Source organism: Anolis carolinensis, unplaced genomic scaffold (genome assembly GCF_035594765.1).
Source record: "Anolis carolinensis isolate JA03-04 unplaced genomic scaffold, rAnoCar3.1.pri scaffold_10, whole genome shotgun sequence".
In the NCBI taxonomy this organism is placed as follows: domain Eukaryota; kingdom Metazoa; phylum Chordata; class Lepidosauria; order Squamata; family Dactyloidae; genus Anolis; species Anolis carolinensis.
The window spans coordinates 8,398,750-8,425,099 of NW_026943821.1; the positions used below are offsets into that span (position 1 = coordinate 8,398,750).

A 26,350-nucleotide genomic window follows, 5' to 3' on the forward strand; every position below is an offset into this window, starting at 1 on the left:
CTCCTTCCAGGGGGTCTGGAACCCCTTGCCAAAGCCAGAATGGGCAGCCCAGCCTTGGCTCAAGCTCGCTCCATGGTACCCGAAGCGGTCCTCTTTCTGGTCGGCGGCGATGGATGGGAACTAGTCCAGGGAGGGGTCCAAAAGAGGGGAGACCAAGCCTGGAGGGGATGCGGACCCGAAGGGAAGCAGCCCCAACTGGAGAGGAGAGGAGGGCAGAGGAGGAGAGAGCAAGAGCAAGAGCCAGCCTCCCTTGCCGAGTGCGCCTCTGGTGAGTGGAAGGGAGGGGAGAGGGAAGGAGGGGGGGGGGAGAGAAAGGGAGGTGTTTGGGGGGAAGAGGAGGCGGCTGTGGGGCAGGGAAGCCCACGGAGAAGGGGTGCCCTGGGGCAAGGAGGGCAGCCCCCCAAGTGGGCAAAGAGAGGCTCCCTTTAAGCCAACGATTGGCAACCTTTTGCGCCTGGTGTGCCAAAATTCCCCCCAAAACCTAGCATGACTTGGGTGGTGTGTCACTTCGAGAGAGAAAAAACACCATAATTTCGCAATATGTATAGTTTAAATAACAAAAATGTATAATTGTAAGATATAACTGTATTTAATAAATCAAAAACTATTTACTACCCTTATTTCCATGTACAACAATCTATGGTTCCTCTTGCAGTTTCCACGCTGATGTCTCTCTATTCTAGTTTCAATGTAGTCATGAATAATGAATAATATAATAATAATATAATAGTAATAATATGATAATATACTACAATAATAATAGAATAATAATAGAATGATATAATGATAATCTCTCCCTCTCCCTCTCTCTCTCTCTCTCTATATATATATATATACAGTAGAGTCTCACTTATCCAACATTCGCTTATCCAACATTCTGGATTATCCAACGCATTTTTGTAGTCAATGTTTTCAATATATCATGATATTTTGGTGCTAAATTCATAAATACAGTAATTACTACATAGCATTACTGCGTATTGAACTACTTTTTCTGTCAAATTTATTGTTAAACATGATGTTTTGGTGCTTAATTTGTAAAATCATAACCTAATTTGATGTTTAATAGGCTTTTCCTTAATCTCTCATTATCCAACATATTCACTTATCCAACATTCTGCTGGCCTGTTTACGTTGGATAAGTGAGACTCTACTGTAATATGATAATATACTACAATAATAATAGAATAATAATAGAATGATATAATGATACTCTCTCTCTCTCTCTCTCTCTCTATATATATATATATATATATATATATATATATACTAGCTGTGCCCGGCCACGCGTTGCTGTGGCGAAGTATGTTGGTATGGGAAATAAAGTATTGAGGAATTGGTGGTAGTTAAGGTAAAGCGTAAAGGTTTTCCCCTGACATTAAGTCCAGTCGTGTCTGACTCTTGGGGTTGGTGCTCATCTTGAGTCTACACTGCCATATAATCCAGTTGAAATCAGATAATCTGTATTTTATAGGCAGTGTGGAAGAGGCCTAAGTGATGCCTAACTGTGTCTGTCCCCTGGGCTGAGTGGGTTGCTAGGAGACCAAGTGGGCAGAGCTTAGCCTTCTAACTGACAGCAGAGCAAGTGGATGGAGCTTAGCCTTCTAACTGGCAGCAACTGGATAAAAACAATTATTCCTCTCCCTCTAATTAGGACTATGTTTCTTTTCTTTTTGTTGTATGAACGTAGAGGCATGGATGAGGAGTTGTGCTTCCAAGTTTAGTGTTTCTGGGATGTGTAGTTTTGTTGTTTTGTCCTAGGCCGAAATTTCATTCCCTTTTATATATATATAGATATTTACAGAAGAGTCTCACTTATCCAAACCTCGCTTATCCAAGCTTCTGGGTTATCCAAGCCATTTTTATAGTCAATGTTTTCAATATATCATGATATTTTGGTGCTAAATTCATAAATACAGTAATTACTACATAGCATTACTGCGTATTGAACTACTTTTTCTGTCAAATTTGTTGTTTTGGTGCTTAATTTGTAAAATCATAACCTAATTTGATGTTTAATAGGCTTTTCCTTAATCCCTCCATATTATCCAAGATATTAGCTTATCCAAGCTTCTGCTGGCCCATTTAGCTTGAATAAGTGAGACTCTACTATGTATGTGTGTGCATATATATATATATATATAGCGAGAGAGAGAGAGAGAGAGAGAGAGAGTAGAGTCTCACTTATCCAAGCTAAATGGGCCAGCAGAAGCTTGGATAAGCGAATATCTTGGATAATGTAATGTGTATAATTCCCATGGAGTAAACAACAAAACCACTGGGCCAAATCACACCGAATTTAGCCACAAAAGACATAGTCATCTAATCCATCTGCATGTGGCAGCATGTCAGCAAAAATGGCTAGGCATGTCAGTGTTGACACGCGTGTCATAGGTTGGCCATCACTGCTTTAAGCAGTTATGGGAAGTGAGGATGCCCAGGAAGGGGGGCTGCCCCCTTTCCCCATCCCTTTGGATGCTGGAAGGGATCTTTGGAAGCTGGGTCTGGGGTTCAATGGTGGGGCACAGGACCCTGTTTCTTTAAGATAGAAACCCTGACCAAGGTTGCCGATCCTTTTTAACCAGTCATGGGTGCAGAGGCAGATGTGAGTTATTTCAGCACCAAACGTCTATGGACAGCTCCTGTGCTCTGGGCATTGGACAACCTTACCCAAAGTCGGCATGGGATGCATCTCCATTGTAGAATGAATTCAGTTTGACATCACTTCAACTCTCCTGCCCCAATGCTATGGGTTTGTAGTTTGGTCAGGCACCTCGCCCATTGGCAGAGAAGGCTTTGTAAAACTACAATTCCCAGGAATCCCTACCATTGGGCCACAGCCTTTTTTATCGAAATGCTATAAAAAATACTTCAGATAAATGTTGGAAGTGCGAGCATCACATGGGCACATTTTTTCACTTATGGTGGACCTGTCCAAAAGCCCAACAATACTGGAAAGACATAAATAAAGTTATACAAACAATTCTAAAGATAAAAATTAAAAGAGAACCTGAGTTTTTTCTACTTGGAACGTTAGATATAGAATATGATAAAGACAAAGAGATTCTGTTTAACTATCTGGTTATTGCTGCGAGAATAACATATGCCAGGTTGTGGAGACAAAAAGAGATCCCAAATAAGATGAATAAAGTCATGGAGGTGATGAACATGGACAGGCTCACTTATTGGTTATCTCCAAGTCAAGGTCTGCCAAAGAAAGAAACTAACTGGGATCTGGTAAAGGATTATTTAAAACAAATGAAATTCGATCCTATCTGCTGAATAAATACAATCTTAGAAACTGATGAGGACAAAGGGGATATGGGTTTTACCAATTTTTATGAATATTTTTTTAAAGCTTATGCTGAACCAGTTAAAGTGAGATGGAAGTCAACAGTTGTATGTTTGTGTGTGTGTGTGTGTGTGTGTGTGTTTTCTCCTTTTTTTATTGTATTTTTATTGTATTTTTTCTCTCCCTTTTTTTCTTTCTCTCTTACCTTCTTTTCCTACTTTCTAAAAACAAGTGTTTCTCCACTTTCAATGTGAAACTATTATCTCTTACTAATATATAGTCCTTTGTCTTTTATTTTTTAAATATAAAATTTCTAATAAAGATATTACAGTAAAACTACAATTCCCAGGAATCTCTACTATTGGGCCTTTTTATCGTGTCAGAAGCGACTTGAGAATATACTGCAAGTCGCTTCTGGTGTGAGAGAATTGGCCATCTACAGAGACATTACCCAGGCGATGCCCATCCTGCTGGGAGGCTTCTCTCATGTCCCCGCAAGCTAATAATAATAATAATAATAAGAAGAAGAAGAAGAAGAAGAAGAAGAAGAAGAAGAAGAAGAAGAAGAAGTAATACCTGTCTCTCTTTGCAGCTCGAAGTGGGGTACATGACAAACACCGATACTATACTTGGTATGGTAAAATAATTGACAGACAGGAGCCCACCCCATCTTGCGGATTCAAACTGCCAACCTTCCAGTCAGCAACCCAACCTTCAGGTCAGCAGTTCAGCCAGCACAAGGATTTAACCCATTGCACCACCATGGCTCGCAATGTCAAACTCAATTCATTCCACAATGCAGATGAACTTCTATAGTGTGTATGCACATGCATATTACATGTTATCCCTTTCTATTCCCTAAATGGATAATATATAAGTCCACAACTTGCATTTGACAACACAAAATCTTCACTATTTCAAGTTCAGGGGCCAAAAAATAAAATAGAAGATCATCCAACCATTATGGATGGTTGATAAGCAGCTTGAAAAGTTAGGTTCAAACTCAAAGTTGCTTTGTTACCTATTTTTTGTTGTCGCCTAGTTTTGTTGTTGTTGGCTCCTGTTCATCTACCCAAAAGTTCCCTTTAATATCTTCTCTTCCCATTTTCCAGATGGAAATACTGAGGCTGAAAAGTCACAGCAGTTATGTTACAGCCACGGGGAGAACGGTAAGCATACACAACCTGGGACTTGAACGCAGAGCTTGAAGGAACACTTCCCAGGATCCCCCAGTCAGTTTTTTCCATCTGGAAAATGAGAATCACAGCCATTAAAATGGATCACTGGGAAGATGAAATGGTGCCAACAACCATAAATTGTTGGCATGTGCATATGCCTTCAAATTGCTTGTTCACTTACGGCGTCTCCATGAATTGTATCAGGTTTTTAAAGGCAAGGAATCCACAATTCCTTCCTTTTAAATATAACTTATTAGCAGGGCTTCCATTCAAATAGTGGGCCCTCGGTATCCACAAGGGTTTGATTCCAGGACTCCCTGTAGATAGCAAAATTAGTGCCTAATAATAATACAGTAGAGTCTCACTTATCCAAGCTAAACGGGCCGGCAGAAGCTTGGATAAGCAAATATCTTGGATAATAAGGAGAGATTAAGGAAAAGCCTATTAAACATCAAATTAGGTTATAATTTTACAAATTAAGCACCAAAACTTCATGTTATACAACAAATTTGACAGAAAAAGTAGTTCAATACACAATAATGTTATGTTGTAATTACTGTATTTACGAATTTAGCACCAAAATATCACGATATATTGAAAACATTGACTACAAAAATGGCTTGGATTATCCAGAGGCTTGGATAAGTGAGGCTTGGATAAGTGAGCCTCTACTGTAATAATAATAATATTAATAATAATAATAATAATAATAATAATAATAATAATAATAATAATAATAAATTACCTGCCTCTCTTTGCAGCTCGAAGTGGGGTAAACGATGAACACAGTAATATTATACATGGTATGGTAAAATAGCATCTCTTATATAAACTGGCAAAAGATGTGCTTTTTGGAATTAACAAAACCCCAAATTTTCCAGCTCTGGGTCATTGTATCCATAGATCGAGCATTGACTGTATGAACTGGGACTGACTCAGCTTAGATTCAAAGATCAGATGGGATCTTATGTCTGCCCAGAATGCATGAAATACTTTAGTTTTCATTGCTTTTGTGTAGTTGGTGAGGAGAGGGCCTTTGTTGTGCATTCCTGCCTGAGAGAATATTGGATCCGAGAGCCAAATGGACGATTCTGTGATGCTGAGGATAACTGTGCCGCGAACGGCAGCTTCCTATGCGGAGTGCACGACTGATGCAAATTGAGCACATCTGCATAATCCTTTGCTTGCCTTCTGAAATTTGTACTACATAATTTATTCTTAATAGGCCCATCACGAGGGAGGCAAAGGACCACGCAGGGCCATGAACCCTTCTCCCGCTTCTCCGCCTCATCTATGGAAACCTTAATCAACTCAACCTTCTGGCTTCTGGGATTCCAGCCAGCCAGACCCGGTGCCCAAGTAACTCCCCGGCTTAATTTCACAGCCGTATACGTACCACAGACATGCCTTTTCCACAAGATTGCCACGATATCCCACTTTTATTAATTTATCGGATTGAAACAATTAGAGCTTGCTGGTCCATCAAGACTTCCAAGATGGTAGGATAATACAGATTTTGAAAAGGGTGTTTAGCATCCAGGAGAGAAAATTGGATTTGGCGGAGGTAGAAGTGGGCAGAATCACTTCTGAATCATGTCTGTCTATATATGTTGTTTGTCTGTTGACATTGAATGTTTGCCATATATGTGTTCATTGTAATCCGCCCTGAGTCCCCTTCGGGGTGAGAAGGGCGGAATATAAATACTGTAAATAAATAAATAAATAATAAATTTTTGGAAAACTGAAAATCCTAGAATTCCTAACCCATTTTGGTTTAGATGTTTTTCCATCTCTGATTGTAAGTCACTGGGGTTTCGGGTAGAGAAAATGCTTTTTTGTCACCTGCGATCTTATTGTTTTAATTCGGACTTGAATCTGAGATTTTGGAGACATAATCCATGCACCGATCCTGCTGACACACACTCCCAGTTCGCCTCAACTAGATGAGCATCTAAGTATAGCTCTTGCCTCTCAAAAAAGCCTCCATCTCATCAATGCACTCCACAATTTTTTGGAGAGACAATCCAAGGAAGACGCAGGTTGTTTTGGAAAGAAATGCACACAAATCCGCTTTTAAAAGCTTTCCACAGATCAACCATAGACAAATGGTCCACCAGGCAATAGCACTATGGTTACAAATTAAGGTTTGTGTTGGGCATTCAGGGATGTCCAACTATACATGCACATCCATGCACTATACATGCACATCCATGGGCTCGGGCTGTGGCGCAGGCTGGAGAGCAGCTGCAATGAATCACTGCAATGAATCACTCTGACCAAGAGGTCATGAGTTCGAGGCCCGCTCGGAGCCTATGTTTGTCTTGTCTTTGTTCTATGTTAAAAGGCATTGAATGTTTGCCTATATGTGTAATGTGATCCGCCCCGAGTCCCCTTCGGGGTGAGAAGGGCGGAATATAAATGCTGTAAATAAATAAATAATAAATAATAGTATGAACTGACAAGACCACCTATAAACTCCCACAGAAGCTCTGGAATACAGCATACTGTTCAGTAATGCGATCTGTTGGACTACAATTCCCAGAATCCCCTATGCAATGTTGACCAGGCTGACTGCAGTTTCTGATATTTTTAGTCCAAAAAACTTCTGCTGGAACAGAGTGCATCTACACTGTTGAATGAATGAGACCACCTCCAACTGCCATGGCTCAGTGCTATGAACTCTTGGGAGTTCTAGTTTGATGAACACCAACACTCTTGGGCAAAGAAGGCTAAGGACCTTGTGAAGCTGCAGCCCTAATGATTTCAAAGCATTGGGCCATGGCAGTTAAAGTGGCCTCAAACTACATTAATTCCACAGTGCAGATGCACCCATAGATAGATAGATTCTCCAGGTTTAGGTTTGAAACTTAAAGGAGCTATCCAAGGTGCTGAACCCATATCCAAAACCCATCTCAGGATTGGAGATTTCCTTGAAAGCTTGGGATGAAACAGCCAGCTGCCCCTGTTCCATATGTACCTTGGTTTTTATGGAAGAAAAGTTCAGGAACTAAATAGGCACAAAGGAGTTGGAAGCAGAAGTGAAAAACAGAGGAAATAGATTAAAATGTCAACACATGATTAACATGGCTTAGAAAGCCTTGAAACAGGAGCGCTTTAGGGGCAAAGTCACGAGGTTTTGAACAGCCCAGATACTAGTGGATTACAGGATCCATCTTTTCAACAATTGACAAGCATTGAGTTGATGGGTCAAGGGTCCATTAATCCTCTATAGAGCGATCAGTTCCTCATCTATACTGGTGGGGCTGTTTCTTCCTTCACAAAGGCCCTGTTGAATAGCAAAGGAGTCAACTCTTATGTCTTGTTTGTGAAGAAAGCACACACACAAAGCTTCCTCCTGGACTTGCAACTGAGCTACTATGGCCTTCCATTTCATAGGAAAAGAATAATGATCAGGGCTGGGCTGTTGGTTAGTAGCCAGCTTCAATAAATTACTATTGCCCAAGAGGTCATGAGTTCGAAGCCAGCCCGGGTCGGATTAAGCCCCCGACCATTAAATAGTCTAGCTTGCTGTTGACCTATGCAGCCTGAAAGACAGTTGCATCTGTCGAGTAGGAAATGTAGGTACTGCTTTATGCGGCAAGGCTAATTTAACGAATCTACAACACCATAAAACCTTCCAACAGTGTGCAGAAGAATGAGGAAGTACTCCATCAAGGACTCGGTGCCACAAGTGGACAGTGAAGCAGCAGCTCCCCCTGTGGCCGCAATCGAGCAATCCTCATGAAGCCGGAAGCTGGAAAATGTTAAATTGCCTCTGTGTCTGTCTATATAGGTTGTATATCTAATGGCATTGAATGTTTGCCATGTATATGTGCATTGTGATTCGCCCTGAGTCCACTTCGGGGTGAGAAGGGTGGAATATAAATACTGTAAATAAATAAAATAGAGTATCCCTCTCTACATAGCCAAAAACAAATCCTAAAGGTCCCAATAAACATCAGCAGATGATGCAATGGTTCTTCATCTGGCAACAAGGACACAGCCAGGTGCTTCTCTGACCCTGCCCTCTACTCCCCAAATAATAAATGAATGGCTGATGGGAAAGTTGCAGTTCAGTCCGGGAGTAAATAACAGGCAGTTTATTCAGAATGCACAAGAAATGCATACCTGGAATAGGGAAAGCTGACCATTCTCCTTGCTATGGAAGTTTAATAATGCAGTGGTGGGTTGAAAAACAAGGATCAGGATATGGAGATAGAATGAGTGCAAGGGATATTACTGGATCTAATTCAAAGCAAGATTGCTCGGGAGGGATAGGTACTTTGGGGATTGGAATCCAAAGACCAGCAAGAGGTATTCTGCTTAGTTGCCTTGCTTTAATGTCTTTGCAGAAGATTTTGATTGCCTTACTGAGATATGCAAGGTGGTATTAATACAACATGCTGTTGCCATTGTTGATACAAGCTGATGTGAATTTCCGGAAAGGCAACTGAGGCATTCTAAAATAAATTAGGAAAGGCTGCTTCATCTCGTTCCGGGATAATCATAATACAAAGTTTATTCCTTATTTACAAGGTCTTCAGTCAAATCAAGTTGGCCGTGAAGGTAAGAATGACAAGAGTCTGCACGACGAATCGCACCAGAGGATTACTTCGTGTGTCCAAGAGGCACCACTTCCTGTTTGGCTACCGTTATACATGAAGAGGCGCTCCAGAAATGTCACTGCATCCCGTCATCTCTCTCTGGCCATGGCTACCAGTTTGGTTCAAGTTCCCTCCTATGACTCCTCTGGAAAGCCATGGCAATCTGAAGTCATCTATTTCTTCTTCCATCAAACAATAACGGCTCAGCCACTTTCATCACTCTTTTGAATCTTTCTCGTCCTCAGCTTTGGGATCCTGGAGGTGCGCAGCAGTGCTCTCCTGGGCCTTCTGGTTTGCCACTTTCAACCGAAGCCGTTCTAAGAGACACTGGGCTACCTGTGTGAGGCTGTGCTGTTGGAGGAAGAATGAACAAGAGAAGAGATTTCATTTCAAAGAATGCATGCCTTGCCTTTCCAGCTTTACCAGGATGCACAGAGTGATTCATTCTCTAGATAAAAATGTCAGCACTTGGAAAAGTTAGTGTTTGTGGACAACAACTACTAAATTCTCCATCTAATGCTGGAAATTGTAGCTTAGCATACAAATAGAATTAGAGTATTTAGGTTGTGATGAAAGAAGCAATTTCTTATTGGGTTGCTGTGAGTTTTCCAGGCTGTCTGGCCATGTTCCATAAGCATTCTCTCTTGATGTTTCGCCCACATCTATGGCAGGCATCCTCAGAGTTTATGAGGTATGTTGGAAACAAGGCAAGTGGAGTTTATATATCTGTGGAATGTTCAGGTTGGGAGAAAGAACTCTTGTCTGTTGATTAGCACTGAATTCAGTTTCAAGGCCTGGCTGCTTCCTGCCTGGGGAATGCTTTGTTGGGAGATGGTAGCTGGCCCAGAGTGAGTCATGTCTGGAATTCCTCTGTTCTGTTCTGTTAATGTTGTTCTTTATTCACTGTCCAGATTTTGGATTTTTTAAATACTGATAATGAGTTTTTGTTCATTTTCATGGTTTCCTCCTTTCTGTTGAAATTGTCCACATGCTCGTGGCTTTCAATGGCTTCTCTCTGTAGTCTGATATGGTAGTTGATGAACCAATCTGGACACAGCTTATTATTTGAGAACACAAAAATGCTGGACTACTCTAACAACCACCATATCAGACTAGAACATGGCCATACAGCCCAGAAAACTCACAGCAACCTAGTGATTCCGGCCATGAAAGCTTTCGACAACACAATTTCTTATTGTTGATGCCCCCTAGAAGTAAAGTGGTCTCAAACTCCATTCAAAAGATCTGTTAGTGTAGGAGCAAACAGAGGCTCTGTCAGGAAGTTAGCTGATCAATTGTGTGCCACAATTGTCACATGTGGCAGCCACTCACTGCACAACAGTAGATGGACACACAGACAAGAAGTCAAAAACCTTGAGTGAGTACACACGAAGGTTCAAAGGGGTGGAACTGGCTTTGCCCTTCCATAAACCACCCTGAAGTAGCCATGATGCATGGATTTCTCCTTCCTTTCCTGCTGCTCGGCAACATATATATTTACTTTGAAGAAAAATTAACTTCTTGGAATAACAACTCCTGGAATCCCTCACCTAGCATAGTCAATAAATTCATTTTTTAACCTGGAAAGTTGCTTTTTGGGGTTACAGCTCACTAGAACTGTTCATTCCATGAGCAAGACAACTGAGGATTTCTGGAAATTGCAATCTAAATAAAGATCCTCCTCAAGCTGTACTTGGCAACTGGTTGGCAACAGGACTCCCAAATGCCTCAATACGCATTTGTAAGCAGTGTAAAATAAACATAGTATATAGATATATGCCTTTACGAGGGAGGCAGGGAAGTACAGAAAATGCAGACTGCAGTGAGCAACCCCTTCTGCCTTCCAAGGGAGTGGAACACTTGGGGGCCAGGCTCTAGCACAGCAGGTTAACCGCCAGCTGCAATAAATCTTATCAATCGAAAGGTTGGCAGTTCGAAGCCCGGGTCGGGGTGAGCACCCAACCTTCAGCCCAGCTCACTGCCCACCTAGCAGATCGAAAAAAAGCTGAATAGATTAATAGATACCGCTGTAGTGGGGAGATATTTTTATGGCATCATAAAGAAAATACGAGAAAAATGCCGGCGATCAAAAAAAGGAGGAAGTCTGTGAACAGAGCTCTTTGACATGGAGGGTGGAGCGACAGTACTTCCCTGTGGTTGGAATCGAGCAGAACCTCCAGGAAGCTGAAGATGGGAAATGCCAATATACCTCTATCTGTACTGTTGTCTGTCCTGTCTGTGTATAACGGCATTGAATGTTTACTGTATATGTGTTCTGTGATCTGCCCTGAATCCCCTTTGGGGTGAGAAGGGCGGGATATAAATGCTGTAAATAAATAAGAAATAAATACATTTGGAAAAAAAAGCCATCTCCCTGGCTCTGACCACAACCTTGGGCATCGAGGAATCTGGCACCCGGAGCCAAACCCAGTGCACATGAGCTCTTCTGACGTTACGTTCTGCTGAACAAGAGTCAGCACTGAGATCACTGTAAAATGAAAATCAAAAAGAAAGTGCGCCAGAAGCCAAACTTGGCAGCGCCAAGTGGATCAGCTACACCTGGAGATCTGGGCTTTTTGCCAGCTTGTTGCGGTTAAAGAATTGAAAATGATTAGACGGTATTTGGGATAACCTTTCTTTAATTTATTATGAGTTCTCTAATAATGTTTGGTCTGCGGGGGTTATGAGCCATGTAGATGACATGGCAGGGTGAGGAGGGGAGGTCTCTCAGGGACACAGCCTCTGCTCTATAGACAGCTTGATCTGTTTGTTTGTTTTATAAGTCAAAACTTAGTTGTCTTCCTTTTAGGGATACAATGAAGAAACAAGCAAGGGAGTTGGACTGGATGACCCTTGTGGTCTTTTTCAACTCTACGATTCCAACCTTCCTTGTGCCCAACGCTATTAGGAAGTCTCTGGTAATGTTTTGATCACTGAATCCAAGAATGGTTCAGACATGTTTGACTTATTTTTTAAAAAATCAAAAGGAAGCCAATAGCTTAAGACAGGCATGGGCAAACTTCGGCCCTCCAGGTGTGGACTTGAACTCCCACAATTATTAACAGCCAGTAGGCTGTTAGGAATTGTGGGAGTTGGAGTCCTAAACACCTGGAGGGCCGAAGTTTGCACATGCCTGGCTTAGGGCTTATGAAACTGACATGCCCCACCCCTCCCTGGACCCCCATGACAATCCCCACATAGCACCCCCACCATCACAAACCTGGAGAATATGCAGCCCCTTCAAGCACACCACCGCCAGCTCACAAAGCCCATCGTAGGTGAGGTCCACATATTCCATGGACAAGAGCGGACTGGGGAAAGTGCGCTGCCAGAGTAGGTGAAACTCCCCTTCAGACTGACTGCAGGAAGGGTATCTTGATATGCCAGCTGACTGGCCTTTTGAGAGCCGATACTTGTAGCACAAAAGCTCCTGAAAGACCAAGGAAGATCTTTTTATGCTGGAAATGGTGGGTCACAATTAACAGAACATCCCAAAAAGTTATAGCATCCTTCAGCCAGGAATTCCCAGGCACCTCAATCTCCTTTTGCTGGCAAAATCAATTTGAAGACACACAACAACTTTTGGAAATAATGGCACCCACTCTCTGGACACATAACCTTTTAGAATAAAAGAAATGATGTCATTCCGTTTGGCAACTGTGAATCTCCATGAACATGTGGAGACCACCTCTTGAAAACCACTAGTCAAGAAAAGGCATGACCTTGTTTGAAGTCAACCCTTTGAACAAATGATTCACAAGCATTCATGTAATGGCACATAGGTAACTCAGCTGTTAAACTGAAGAATCATGTCTTTGAATTGCCACTACAAAAATATATTTTAAAGTTGTTTCTTTGAAGTTGAATTTGCAGTTGCCCAAAACATATACACTTTCTCTTGAAACCTCTTAGTTTAAAATATGCACTCAGAGATAAAAAACAAAGTCTTCTTTATAAAAAATAACATCTTATATTAATTCACCATACAGACACATTTCTTATTAAAGTTTAGTTATAGATAGGATGTAGTTTCTCTGTGTTGTGAACACAGGGTATCATTCTTAATCAACAGTCCATAGTCCAAAGTATAATTGTACTCACTGAAGTCCAAAAATCATACAGTATCCATTGAAGTCTCTAAAACATACATGCATCCACCTCCACCTCCACTGTGGTCCAAAGTGTATTGATAAAAAAATGAAGTCTTGAGTCCAAACATGCTCAGTACAATGACATGTCTATAGCCCTTCCACACCAAAGAGGTACAGTCAAACTGGCAAATCAATATATACATACAATAAAGGTTAGCAAATATATACATTAACAAATAAATAGTGAAGGGCTTGGAAGGTTGCTATTTACAACAACAACAACAGCAACAACAACAATAACAACAGCAACCAAGGCAAATCATAGAGGTTACCTGTCCATAAGTGCCAAGGAGGATCTCAGGCTCATAGTCAAAGTCAATATCAGTCACAAGGGCACAGATCACACTGTCATAGTGATCACTCAAAGGCAGGATCAACTGGTCTTCAAGGCCCCGCTGTAAGACATTTCTGCAAGGGGGACAGGCAAAAAAGCCTACATCATACAAAGTAATTCCTATTTTTGGAGAATGGTTTCGAGTATCCATTACCCAGCTGCATTGAGGACTTAGCAATTTTATCACAAAGACCAAGAATGAGATGATACTGGCAAGAACCCCCACCTTTCCACATACGCTTCACATTTTGTCCCATTTCTGTGAATGGTAACCCCTGCTCTCAAAAAACCCATAATATGTTCTTGCTTTGCACACAAAGCAAAGAGAAAACCCAACCACAAGCTTGGCAGACGTTCTGCTCACCTGTAGACAACCGATAGCTCAATAGTGCTGGTTACAAGGACACTGTAGCTCTGAGCATGGCTGCTAATGCTACCTGAGGAGAAGGCACAAAAAATATAAAAAGTATACACACACATATATGATGGAGAGGCCTACGAGGGAAAAAGAAGTTAAGTCTTTCTGATGTCCCAAGTGCTACTGAATCTTGAGGAAACCCGACACTGCTCTCCCTCCATGTCATGTCTGTGGTGGCAGAAGGTCTGTTGTAGCCTCTCCTGTTTCATACCATTTACAGGTGTGGTTCCAGAGAGATCTTCCAGACAGGATCCCATGGGCTGGGCAAAGACCAGCACTTTGGAAATGGGCCCATCTTGCTGGATGCTCCAACTCTGCAGGACCACTAGGGAAGCAAATTGGATAAAAAGAGAAAATTTAGCACCAAATTATCACGATATATTGAAAACATTGACTACAAAAATGGCTTGGATAATCCAGAAACTTGGATAAGCGAGGCTTGGATGAGTGAGACTCTACTGTATTATGATATTTTGGTGCTAAATTCGTAAATACAGTAATTACAACATAACATTACTGCGTATTTAACTACTTTTTCTGTCAAATTTGTTGTATAACATGAAGTTTTGGTGCTTAATTTGTAAAATCATAACCTAATTTGATGTTTAATAGGCTTTTCCTTAATCCCTTCTTATTATCCAAGATATTCGCTTATCCAAGCTTCTCCTGGCCCATTTAGCTTGGATAAGTGAGATTCTACTGTATATAAACCTTCCTTGCTGAGTTTCTCCATACCTCACAACCCCTGAGGATGCCTGCCATAGATGTGGGCGAAACGTCAGGAGAGAATACTTCTAGAACATGGCCATACAGCCCGGAAAACATACAACAACCCTCTAAAACCTTACAAATGTGTTTCTTTCTAACACAGCATTATCGACCTGACAAGGAATAATATGAAGGCACACAGGAAGAGTTGCACAGACAAGTCCCTGAGAAGCTCAATTGTGAGTCAAGGAACATGCCACTGAGCCAACATCAGTAAGGGCCACTCAAAAACAATTCTCACCTTGGCTGGAGTGTTCAACATGGGCGACTCGGACATAGCCACTCTGGCAGCCAAAGGCTGTGAGGCGCTTCCCTGAGTTCGGGATGTTGTATACATCCAGCCACAACACACTGCAAAGGAGAAGCAACCATTGTTTTAGGGAAATTGAAAATTGTGGAGAGAGATTGGGGGGAGGGTGCTGTTTACACAGCATGATCACAGCACTTTCATCTTATTTTAACTGAGGCCTCACCTACACTGCCATATAAAATTCAGATTAGCTGCTTTGAACTCGATTATATGGCAGTGTAGACCCAGGCTAGCATGGTTGCATCCTGCAGAATCTTTGGAATTCCAGCCCCTGGAACCTGCTGAACTTTTGCAAGCTCCTTACTTGGGATACTATCCATCAGGCATGTACTGAGAGAATTTTCACTGAATGGGACAGACACTAAAAGAGGAAACAGAAGAATTTAGGCATCACTCATTCCAAAACATTTTTCTGTGGAGAAAAGTTTTCATGGGTAAATTATAAAAATAATGGCCAATTAATGTGACTGTGATTAGAATGTATCTCATGAATCTTTTAAAAAAGCAAATCAATTTAAAATGCAATATTCTCTAAGTGCAAAACAACTGTGTAAACTAAAAAACGGTTGTTAGGAAGTAACTGTAAGTTGTCCTAGTATTAACCATCTGAATGATTAATAATATCGAATGCACCATAATTTCTCTGTAAACTCAGAAAGTGTCCACTTGAAATGCCTTCTAATATGTGTCTTACAAAAGCCAAGGCAACTAAATTTGCTTTTCTCAGATAAAAAATTGAATGCTAAAGTACAAAGGAGTCCCGCTGTTAGCCTCAGCTTCTGCCAACCTAGCAGTTTGAAAACATGCAAATGTGAGTAAATCAATAGGTACTGCTCTGGTGGGAAGGTAAAGGCACTCCATGCAGTCATGCCACCTACATGACCTTGGAGGTGTCTATGGACAATACCCGCTCTTTGGCTTAGAAATGGAGATAAGCCCCAACCCCCAGAGTCAGACACGACTAGACTTAGTGTCAGGGGAAAACCATTACCTTTACATGTACTAGTACAAAGGAGAGAAAAAATATTTTCGAATAGCTGTAGATGCACTATAGGGGAGTCCCATGGCATACAAAATGTACACACATAGAAAGGATTCCTTCTACATGTACAAGGTTTTAACAAGATTATGAAGTGTCAGCCTTGGTAGTCTGGCAGGGCTCCACCATATTCTTTTCTTTGGATGCCTAAACGGTATTGCTAAATGTTCAGTTGCAATGTTAGAAATTTGGAGAATGGAGGAAAATGTAATTGGTGGTGGCAGATGTTTTACTAGAAGAAGATGATACCCTTATTTGCCCATCACTTGTTACCCCCAACCCTCCTACTAGCAGTTTTCTCTCCCATCTCTGATACATCCAGGGATTAACCTTCCATACAAACCAGCATGGCCTTACTTGCTTGGCAGCTCTTTGAGTTCGGGAAAGAGGTTCTCTACCGGCTGCTCCTCAAACTGGTGCAATTCTTCATTCTGTAAAGAACGAGAACCATACAGCTGTATCATAGCCTTTCATTCCACCAGGTAAACACAATCCTGCCCAGCCATGCTACTGATGTAATTCCCCATCATTTGTCATGATAAGACTTTAGAAGGACATATGCCCTACATTCATGAGCCACACAATCTATGGGAGTACCAAGAACACAAGAAAAGGCCTTTTTGGCGCTGTCTCTCAGCCTCAGGAACTCCCTTCTGAGAGATTTTAGACTGGCATCCTCTTTGCTCTCCTCTAATAGGGAAGTGAAATTATTATTATTATTATTATTATTATTATTATTATTATTATTATTATATTTTAATGGTTTTTAACTGTGAATTTTCATACTGTTATGTTTAATGGGGCCCCTGGTGGTGACGCAGTGTGTTAAAGCGCTGAGCTGCTGAACTTGCAGACCGAAAGGTGCCAGGTTCAAATCCTGGGAGCGGAATGAGCGCCCGCTGTTAGCCCCAGCTCCTGCCAACCTAGCAGTTCGAAAACATGCAAATGTGAGTAGATCAATAGGTACCGCTCCGGCGGGAAGGTAACAGCACTCCGTGCAGTCATGCCGGCCACATGACCTTGGAGGTGTCTATGGAGATGAGCACCAACCCCCAGAGTCGGTCACGATTGGATTTAGCGTCAGGGGAAAACCTTTACCTTTACCTATGTTTAATTCTGTTTCAATGTTTGCATATTTATATCTTTTAAATTATGTCACCATACTTTTAATTGTAAGCCGCTCTGAGTTGTTATGAATAACTTTTCAATAACTTTAAAGCTTAGGTTCTTTTTATTGCAATTTTCCAATAAGGGAAAGGGTATCAGAACTTTTACACTTTTACTCAAAGAATAACATTGGACATACAGACACACGGATTCTATGTAACTACATTGAATCCACAAACAACCTACAGTCATATTAGCTAACAAAGAAAGGGGAATTACATTGACAGGCTGCTTTCCCTGCAGCCTGTCAATGCACAGTTCCAAAACTTCCAAAATGCATCCTATTTTCCTAAGAACAATGCCAAGGATCAGATCCCTGTTTCCCTGCAGTGTAGTTGTTTTCCAGGCCTCAATATTATAGAATTGTGTCTTCAGCCCAATTAGGCCCCGTTAGGCTTTCATACAATTCCAATCAAACCATACATCATATTTCTCCATGACAGAGTCTCCTTCAGGAGAGATAAAGCGAGGTATAAATAAACATACGGTAGAGTCTTGCTTATCCAACCTTTGCTTATCCAACGTTCTGTATTATCCAATGCTGTCTGCCTTTTAGTAGTCAAATTTTTTTAGCAAATGTTTTCAATACATTGCAATGTTTTGGCGCTAAATTTGTAAATACAGTAATTACTACATAACATTACTGTGTATTGAACTGCTTTTTCTGCCAATTTGTAAAACATGATGCTTTGGTGCTTAGTTTGTAAAATCATAACATAATTTGGTGATAGGTTTTCCTTAATCCTTCCTTATTATCCAACATTTTTGCTTATCCAACGTTCTGCGGCCCATTTATGTTGGATAAGCGAGACTCTACTGTAATATTTATTTATTTATTTACAGCATTTATATTCCGCCCTTCTCACCCCGAAGGGGACTCAGGGCGGATCACATTACACATATCAGGCAAACATTCAATGCCTTTTTAACACAGGACAAAGACAAACAAACATAGCTCCGAGCGGGCCTCGAACTTATGACCTCCTGGTCAGTGACTCATTGCTCTCCCGTCTGCGCCACAGCCCCGGGCTATATACAATACAATAATAATAATAATAATTTTGTTTGATTGTTCAGAATGCATTGTCCTCTCTATTTGTGGTTTTCCTTTTGTAATGGCTTTGGTTTTAACTGCTTTCAAATCTACTGCTAGTTTAATTGTATTTTTGTGCGATTTGAATTTCAAAGCTTTGATAAGACACGCACAAACTGGATAAGGAACAGTAACTGTTGTTACAAATAACAGAGTGCTTTTCAAACAAATATCACAGGGCAGTGTTCACCAACTATATCTTGAAGAAAGCAAAACAAATATTGAAAAGAAGCTGAGAGAGGCCAGAGGGGCTCCAGCTATCCTATGCGCCAATGTTGGCCCAGGGTTGGCAAGAAAGGGGTTCTTTAATTCTTCCCATCTCAATGAGAGGCATTGGCAGAGCCTTCTCCCAATTATGCCTCAAGCTGCTCTCTCCCGTTCGCCTGTGCCTTGGCTCCAGCAGACGGCATGAGTGGCAGAAGTGTGTAAGAAAAAGGCGAAAGGCCCTGCCAAAATCTCTTTGGCTCTTCACACCAGAGGAAAAGGAGTTCTCAAAGAGCCCTCTGCCTGCCTGCATCTTGAATTTGCAGTATGAGAGTTATGGCATGTGAAAGGAGTGTGTATCTTTGGATCAGGGCACACGCAAGAAGCACCATTCTATATGCCAGGCGTCACTTTATTAACAGGCATCCTCAGAAATTGTGAGGTCTATCGGAAACTAGGCAAGTGGGGTTTACATATCTGTGGAATGTCCAGAGAGAGAGAGAGAGACAGAACTCTTGTCTGTCTGAGGAAAGTGTGAATGTCGCAATTGGCCACCTTGAATAGCACTGAATGGCCTTGCAGCTTCAAAACCTGGTTGCTTCCTTCCTGGAGGAATCCTTTGTTGGGAAGTTTTAGCTGGCCCTGAGTGATTCATGTCTATAATTCCCCCCCTTTTTAGTGTTACTGTGCTGATTTTAGCATTTTTTAATACTAATAGCCAGGCTTTGAAGCTGCAAGCCATTTGATGCTAATAAAGGTGGGCAAATGCAACATTCACACTTGCCTCAAACAGACAAGAGTTCTTTCTCCCACCCTGGACATTCCACAGATACATAAACCCCACTTGCCTCATTTCCAACAGATCTCACAACCTCTGAGGATGCCGACACAGATGTGGGTGAAATGTCAGGAGAGAATGCTTCTGGAACATGGCCAGACAGCCCAGAAAACTCACAGCAACCCAGTGATTCCAGCCATGAAAGCCTTCGACAACACAAAGCAGAAAGCAGTCAACCAAGGGTGCATCTACATTCTATAATTAAGGCAACTTGATAGCACTTTAACTGCCATGGCTCAATACTATGGAATCATGAGAGTTGCAGTTTTGTAACGTCTTTAGCCTTCTCTGCCAAAAGAACTACAACTCACACAAATCCCATAGTACTGAGCCATGGCAGTTAAATGGAGTCAAGCTGAATTAATTCTACAGTGTAGATGCACTCAAGCCAAGGCTCCAACACTTATTAAATAGTTCATTTGTAGTCTTACCTCTTTGTATAAGTGAATAGCAGGGTCATTCCCACTCAGAAGGAAGACCGTCTCTGGCTGGCCACCAACCTGAACTCTGTAAAGAGAGAAGAAACTTTTGAAAAATATCAATCTATTTAAATACATATTAAGTTTATTCCCGCCTGCCAATAATTCCTCATTCTAAACAGAATACACACACATATGAAGTGAAAGTGGGCACTCCTGAGTAAGGTATACAAGTCAAAAGCTCAATTTAGACCAATCTTGGCCTGATAGGCAACCCCACGATATTTTGACTGCAACTTCCATCACCCACAATAATAGCAGCTGGAATCTAACACATTGGCAGGAAATATTTTGGGGAAGATGTGGTCCTTAGAGTCCTGTTGAAACAGATGGTGCCCTGACTAACTCCTTTAAATCAGTTTCCAGTAGGAATTTTGTGGGTGAGTATACATGCAAAAAGCGAAATAACTGGATGTACTTCTGTCTCATCACTTTCAGTGCAGCAGATTCTCCCACTCTCTTCAGGGCTCTCCAGTAGTAGTGACTCATGCAGAAACACAGAAGCCTGGCTTTATAGAGAGTTGTTACATCTTTGTTGCAGATCTCAGCCTTCTTTTTTACAGTGTAATTCCCATTTTAATTAAAGAAACAAAGCCTCGTGAACTTGCTCTTCAAAAAATGTGGACAAAAGTCATGGAGACTGAGAAAGGCAACGTTCCTGGAATGAAACCCCCAGCATTTCTCCTCAATGGGAACACTTACTTAGGCGATCCCTCGTAGCTCGAGGACGATTGTCTTCCATCTTGGGTGTGTGTTCTTAAGTGGCTGAAGAGACCGATTCTTGGCCCGCATATTCTCCCGCAGTGAGGACATTGGTTTCCAGGTGGAAACCTGGAAATAGAACTCCAGAACATCTGTTATAGAACTCCAATATGCCGATAACGTAGTCTGTGCGCATTCAGAAGAAGACCTACAAGCCACTCTAAACACCTTCGCAGAAGCATATGAGAAGCTCGGCCTCTCACTGAACATCGAGAAAACCAAAGTGCTCTTCCAACAGGCACCAGCGAATCCCTCTGCAATGCCAGGAATACAGCTCAATGGTGTCACATTAGAAAACGTTGACCATTTCTGCTACCTTGGCAGCCACCTCTCCATAAAAGTCAACATCGACACTGAAATACAATACCGCCTGAGCTCTGCGAGTGCAGCATTTTTCAGAATGAAGCAGAGAGTGTTTGATGACCCGGACATCCGTAGAGATACCAAGGTGCTTGTTTATAAAGCCATTGTCACACTCAACTCCTGGAGCGTTTCCATCAGCGTTGCCTCAGAAAAATCCTGCAAATCTCTTGGGAAGACAGGAGGACAAATGTCAGCGTGCTTGAGGAAGCAAAGACCACCAGCACTGAAGCGATGCTCCTACGCCATCAACTCCGCTGGACTGGCCACGTTGTCCGAATGCCCGATCACCATCTCCCAAAGCAGTTACTCTACTCTGAACTCAAGAACGGGAAACTTAATGTTGGTGGGCAGGAAAAGAGATTTAAAGATGGGCTTAAAGCCAACCTTAAAATCTGTGGCATAGACACTGAGAACTGGGAAGCCCTGGCCCTTGAGCGCTCTAATTGGAGGTCAGCTGTGACCAGCAGTGTTGCGGAGTTCGAAGAGGCACGAATGGAAGGCTTAAGGGAGAAATGTGCCAAGAGGAGGAGCGTCAAGCCAACCCTGACCGGGACCGCCTTCCACCTGAAACCAATGTCCTCACTTCAGGAGAACATGCAGATCAAGTATAGGTCTCTTCAGCCATCTGAAGACACACCCCCAAGATGGAAGACAATCATCCTTGAACTACGAGGGATCGCCTAATTCATTCAATTCCTCTCAGCCTTCTCTTCTGCAGGCTAAACATGCCCAGCTCTTTAAGCCGCTCCTCGTATGACTTGTTCTCCAGACCCTTGATCATTTCAGTCGCTCTCCTTTGGACACATTCCAGCTTGTCAACATCTGGCTTCAATTGCGGTGCCCAGAACTGGACACAGTATTCCCAGTGTGGTCTGACTAAGGCAGAATAGGGGGTAGCATGACTTCTCTGGATCTAGACACTATACTAATATAATATTATTCCACTTTATATCCAGTTTGACTTATTTCTTTTTTAAAAAAGAGACATATCAGTAACTATAACTTGACCTTGGCATTCCAGGATAAATGCTACCGTGTTTCCCCGAAAATAAGACAGTGTCTTACATTATTTTTTACTCCCAAAGATGTGCTAGGTCTTATTTTCAGGGGATGTCTTATTTGTTGAACAAAAAAATGAACATTTATTCCATACTGTACAGTACTTGTCATCACAAACCAACATAACTAAACCAGACAAACTGTGACTCCTTCAAGAATTTCTTTTTACTACCATTATTTCCATATACAACTGGTATGTATATTTACCAATTCTGCATGCTATGGTGTTTTGTTTGCCGGGCACCAGGCATGCTTCCAAACAAAAGCTTTGCTAGGTCTTACTTTCAGGGGAGGCCTTATATTTAGCAATTCAGCAAAACCTCTACTAGGTCTTATTTTTTGGGGATGTCTTATTTTCGGGGAAACAGGGGAAACTGAAAGAATACGTTCAGTGAATTCATTTGCATTTACAGAAACCTGACTTAATCTTTCATTTGTCATTTTTCTCTTATTTTATTACAATTTATTTAAATTAAAGCTTGCAGTTCTCAACAATGGCAATTTAGCTCTGTTACTGCACAAGTATTAATCTTGATGATGCAGAGGTTGAGAAGAGGTTGGTGCTTTAACAAAAGCAGTATTTCAAAAATATCGTATTTGCACAGCCAACTGACCTCATCATTCTTTTGTAGTCAAAGGTACATCTCTATTACGAACTAAATTACTCAGACATTTCAGTATGTACTATGGATGGATTTACACTGCTACACTTCCGCAGTGTAACCAATGGATCTCCAGGATTCTAGTTAAAATAAAACAAAGTCGATCTCTTTGGGAGAGATTAAGCAGAGTATAAATGTATTTATTTACTGCATTTATATACTGCTTTTCTCACCATTGGGGGGACTCAAAGCAGTTCACAACATAATCAATGGCAAAATTCAATGCCTAACATCATAGCATCATAGAATCATAGAGTTGGAAGAGACCTCATAGGCCATCCAGTCCAACCCCCTGTCAAGAAGGAAATTGCATTCAAATATCAAATCAACAACATATGACAATAGAAAACACCATTAAAATCAGAAAACAGTGGCAGCAATCACAGCCACAACATAAAACATTTAGGAATTGCAATAATCCGGAGTCTTTCAACATGCCTGCTTGAATAACCAGGTTTTGAGTTGTTTCCTAAATGCTAGAGGGAGGGGACCGATCTGATCACACTGCGAAGGGAGTTCCACAGTCAAGGGGCCGCCACCAAAAAGGCCCTGTCTCTCATCTCCACCAATCGCACCTGCAACAGCGGCGAGATTGAGAACAGGATCTTCCCAGCTGATCTTAATGCTCTAACTGGCTCATAAAGGAAGATGTGTTCGGAGAGATAAGGTGGACCTGAACCGTTTAGGGATTTATAGGCCAAAGCTAGCACTTTGAATTATACTCAGTGGTAGATAATAATAGTAATATTAATAAGTTGTTTATTCAGCTAATGATGACAACTGAAAGGAGCAAATCTGGAAGAGCAGGGGTATTATCGAGCTTTTGTAGAGAGAGAAATAACCATACATACTCTGCATGATAGAGCTGGAAAGGGGTAAACTGCAACTCCAGGTTCAAGCAGCTCTCTAGAGAGAAAAGGGGGTGGAGTTAGTACACTCGGAAAAAAAGGAAGAATTTGGGCCCCAATTCCATACCACAGCCCTTAATAAAGCAACGGGTATTAGTTACTCTTCTCCAGAAAGTCCATTATTCCATAACAAGGAAAATAACATTCCACTTTCAACCATTGCATTTGTGTAGTTTAACAGATTTGTTGAATGGTGTTATTGGTTTTAATTATGTATTTTAATATTTCTATATTTGATTTGATTTTTATGTTTATATGTGTTAGGTTTTAATTCACACGTTGTTATGATTTTAATGTTAGTCACTTTGAGTATCCTTTGGCAGAAAAAAGCAGGATATTAATATATTATTGTTATTATTGCTATCATCATCATCATCATCATCATCATCATCATCATCATCACTGTATTTAATCACAACCACCGAGAGCTTTATTTACATTGATGACTTTGGCCTAACAACACAAGCAAAAAACTTTGAAACAGTTGAAAACCAACTTCCTAATGCCCTGAAAGATCTCTCCAGCTACTACAAAGAGAACCACCTGAAGCCTAACCCTGCCAAGACACAAGTGTGTGCTCCTCCCAGTAGACTTAAATCAAGAAAAAGTTTCATGAGAACCACCACTCCTCTTAATGTTCTACCAGTAACAGTAAGAGTATCCCTCTGGGCAGCTAAACCAGGAAATCCCAATTGGATGGCCCCCCACAAGGGTCTTCCTCCAGGGGCAAACCAAGAATGGGCAACATGGAAGTCCCTGAACAGACTCAAAATGGAGTGGGCAGGTCAAATGACAACCTGGCAAAATGGCATGACTGAGAAGAATCCTCCACCTTGTGTGACTGTGGAGCAGAACAAACAACTCTGCATCCATATGCATGCCCACAATGCCCTGTCTCATGCACAGAGGAAGAATTGTTTAAAGCTACAGACTATGAAGTTGCTATTGCCCATTTTTGGTCAAAAACTATTTAGCAGCTTGTGATCCCTTTATTCTATCCGTTTTAAACTGATTTATTTATGCAATGCTTTTGACACAAAATAAAAATAAACTATTTCAGAAGATTTGCTTACTACTTTTAATAGATTATGCTTTCATATTGAAGCTTTTCAGAGATTTACAGGCAGTAAGGGACTAAGAAAACAGAAGATACCAGAGAGAGTGCAAAGGAAACAGAGATAATTTCCTCTTTGGGATTAAACAGCAAAGACAGGTGGAGAAGACTTACGTGCAATGGAATCTAGGTTATATTCTGAGCCTGGTTCATAGTCACAATAAATATTGAGGAAGGGACTGGCCTTGTCTCCAGAATCCTGTGGAGAAAGGAAGAAATGCAACAAGCAAAATATAACTCATTTCACAACAGAAATAGGAAATAGGAATAAGGTAAAACGACATAAAACACATCAAATACATCCAAACTTGTTATACCTGCTTCCCAATGCAATGGGAAGCAGGTATAACAAGTTCTAATGTATTTGATGTGTTTTATATCATTTTATATTTATATTGTTACATTGTTTTAATTCATGGATTGTGTTTTTACCTATGTTGTTGCTGGGCTCGTCCCCATATGAGCTGCCCAGAGTCCCGAGGCAGGATATAAAAATAAAGTAGTAGTAGTAGTTGTTGTTGTTGTTGTTGTTGTTTTTATTGAAGCAATTGGAAAGCTATCAGTGATGTCATGACTTGCATGGGGAATGGGGGAAGTATCCCAGCTATGAATTGTCATTGTCCTTTACGGCAAGTTAACCGGCAAAGGCAGTAAAGAGGTTCATAAGCATTGGATAAAGCAATGAAAGTGAGTGATCCATCTGACTTCCCAGAAGTCAAATCAAGGTCCTCGCTGGATTAAATTTAATTCTAACTACAAGAAGCTCTTAATATGTCTTATTAAATTTGTCATCATGAAGACTCCAAGTCTGAACAGGCTCCCTATGGCTGCCTTAAGTGACAGTTCTAAGAACAAATTCCTGAGCCCTGAATTAATTCTAAACCGCGATGCCCAGAGAGCTATGTCAGAAACCCAGTGTGAAACTTTGTAGAAGGAACTGATTTATCACAGTGTGAGCTTTTCACATATTGTAATCCACCTACTTATGCTCACTTGTCACCAGAAGGTTTTATCTTATCACAAACTGTTTCTGTTAATGGCCAATGTTAATAATATCATTTTTTGCCTAGCTTCGCTCTGATCTCATCTTCAATCATGTACATTTGGCATTATACCCACAGTCTCTTAGATTATGCTCCAAGCAGCAGACGGTTAATTGTAATCCACAAAAAGCTTGTGCTATATTAAATCCATTAGTCTGAGAGGTGTCATACATTAATTCTAAATGTATCTCTTGTTTAACAGGCTCCATTTAGGAGATATCAATGTTTCCAGTAAAAAAAAAGTAGGTTCCCTATGTCTGGGAATCTACTCACTACTACCTTAAACCATGAGATCACATTATTACTTTTCTAAAACAATTATAATCCTACACAGTATATATTTCCCATAATAGCAATTTGGAAAGGCAAAGTGGGTGTGTTCATGTTATACCATTATTTGTGAAGATCCAAACACACAAGTTAATAGGATAAGTTGTGAAAACTGCTTACTTTAATGAAGGTAATCCCCACCACTAGGCCCCTTTTAGGGGGCGACTTGTTGAAAGTGTCAATAGACACAATCTCAGCATCAACTGAAAAGAAAAAAGACACCTCAGATCAAGG

General features: G+C 41.1%; 3 protein-coding genes across 7 annotated transcripts in view; 1 reads left to right on the forward strand and 2 right to left on the reverse strand.

The window, feature by feature from the left end:
- The window catches only part of slc8a2 (solute carrier family 8 member A2), a 179,981-nt gene extending 179,849 nt beyond the window's left edge, over positions 1–132 (reverse strand). For all 3 annotated transcript variants that reach the window (XM_062962401.1, XM_062962400.1, XM_062962398.1), the window contains exon 1: positions 1–132. The gene's annotated coding sequence lies outside the window, so the exon portion shown is untranslated.
- Positions 40–11,426, forward strand: LOC134293776 (uncharacterized). Of its 3 annotated transcripts, XM_062962403.1 has the most exons (4): positions 40–268; positions 3,885–4,010; positions 4,405–4,461; positions 5,696–11,426. In XM_062962403.1, exons 1-4 carry the CDS (start codon positions 40–42, stop codon positions 5,914–5,916), a joined length of 633 nt encoding a protein of 210 aa, XP_062818473.1. In that variant the 3' UTR covers positions 5,917–11,426. The 3 variants fall into 3 exon arrangements, 1 of the variants encoding a protein (XP_062818473.1); XR_010000734.1 differs by lacking the exon at positions 3,885–4,010 and having other exon boundaries at positions 138–268; XR_010000732.1 differs by lacking the exon at positions 3,885–4,010 and having other exon boundaries at positions 138–268; positions 4,405–11,426.
- kptn (kaptin, actin binding protein) overlaps positions 8,975–26,350 on the reverse strand; it is a 19,757-nt gene continuing 2,381 nt past the window's right edge. The window contains exons 2-12 of the mRNA XM_008121519.3: positions 26,237–26,319; positions 24,858–24,942; positions 23,573–23,627; positions 19,828–19,903; positions 16,452–16,525; positions 14,987–15,096; positions 14,189–14,302; positions 13,924–13,996; positions 13,498–13,633; positions 12,295–12,504; positions 8,975–9,425 (exon numbers count right to left, since the gene is read on the reverse strand). Coding sequence (XP_008119726.2) covers positions 9,291–9,425; positions 12,295–12,504; positions 13,498–13,633; positions 13,924–13,996; positions 14,189–14,302; positions 14,987–15,096; positions 16,452–16,525; positions 19,828–19,903; positions 23,573–23,627; positions 24,858–24,942; positions 26,237–26,319 — 1,151 coding nt within the window. The 3' untranslated portion in view covers positions 8,975–9,290. The remainder of the gene's footprint in view (positions 9,426–12,294; positions 12,505–13,497; positions 13,634–13,923; positions 13,997–14,188; positions 14,303–14,986; positions 15,097–16,451; positions 16,526–19,827; positions 19,904–23,572; positions 23,628–24,857; positions 24,943–26,236; positions 26,320–26,350) is intronic.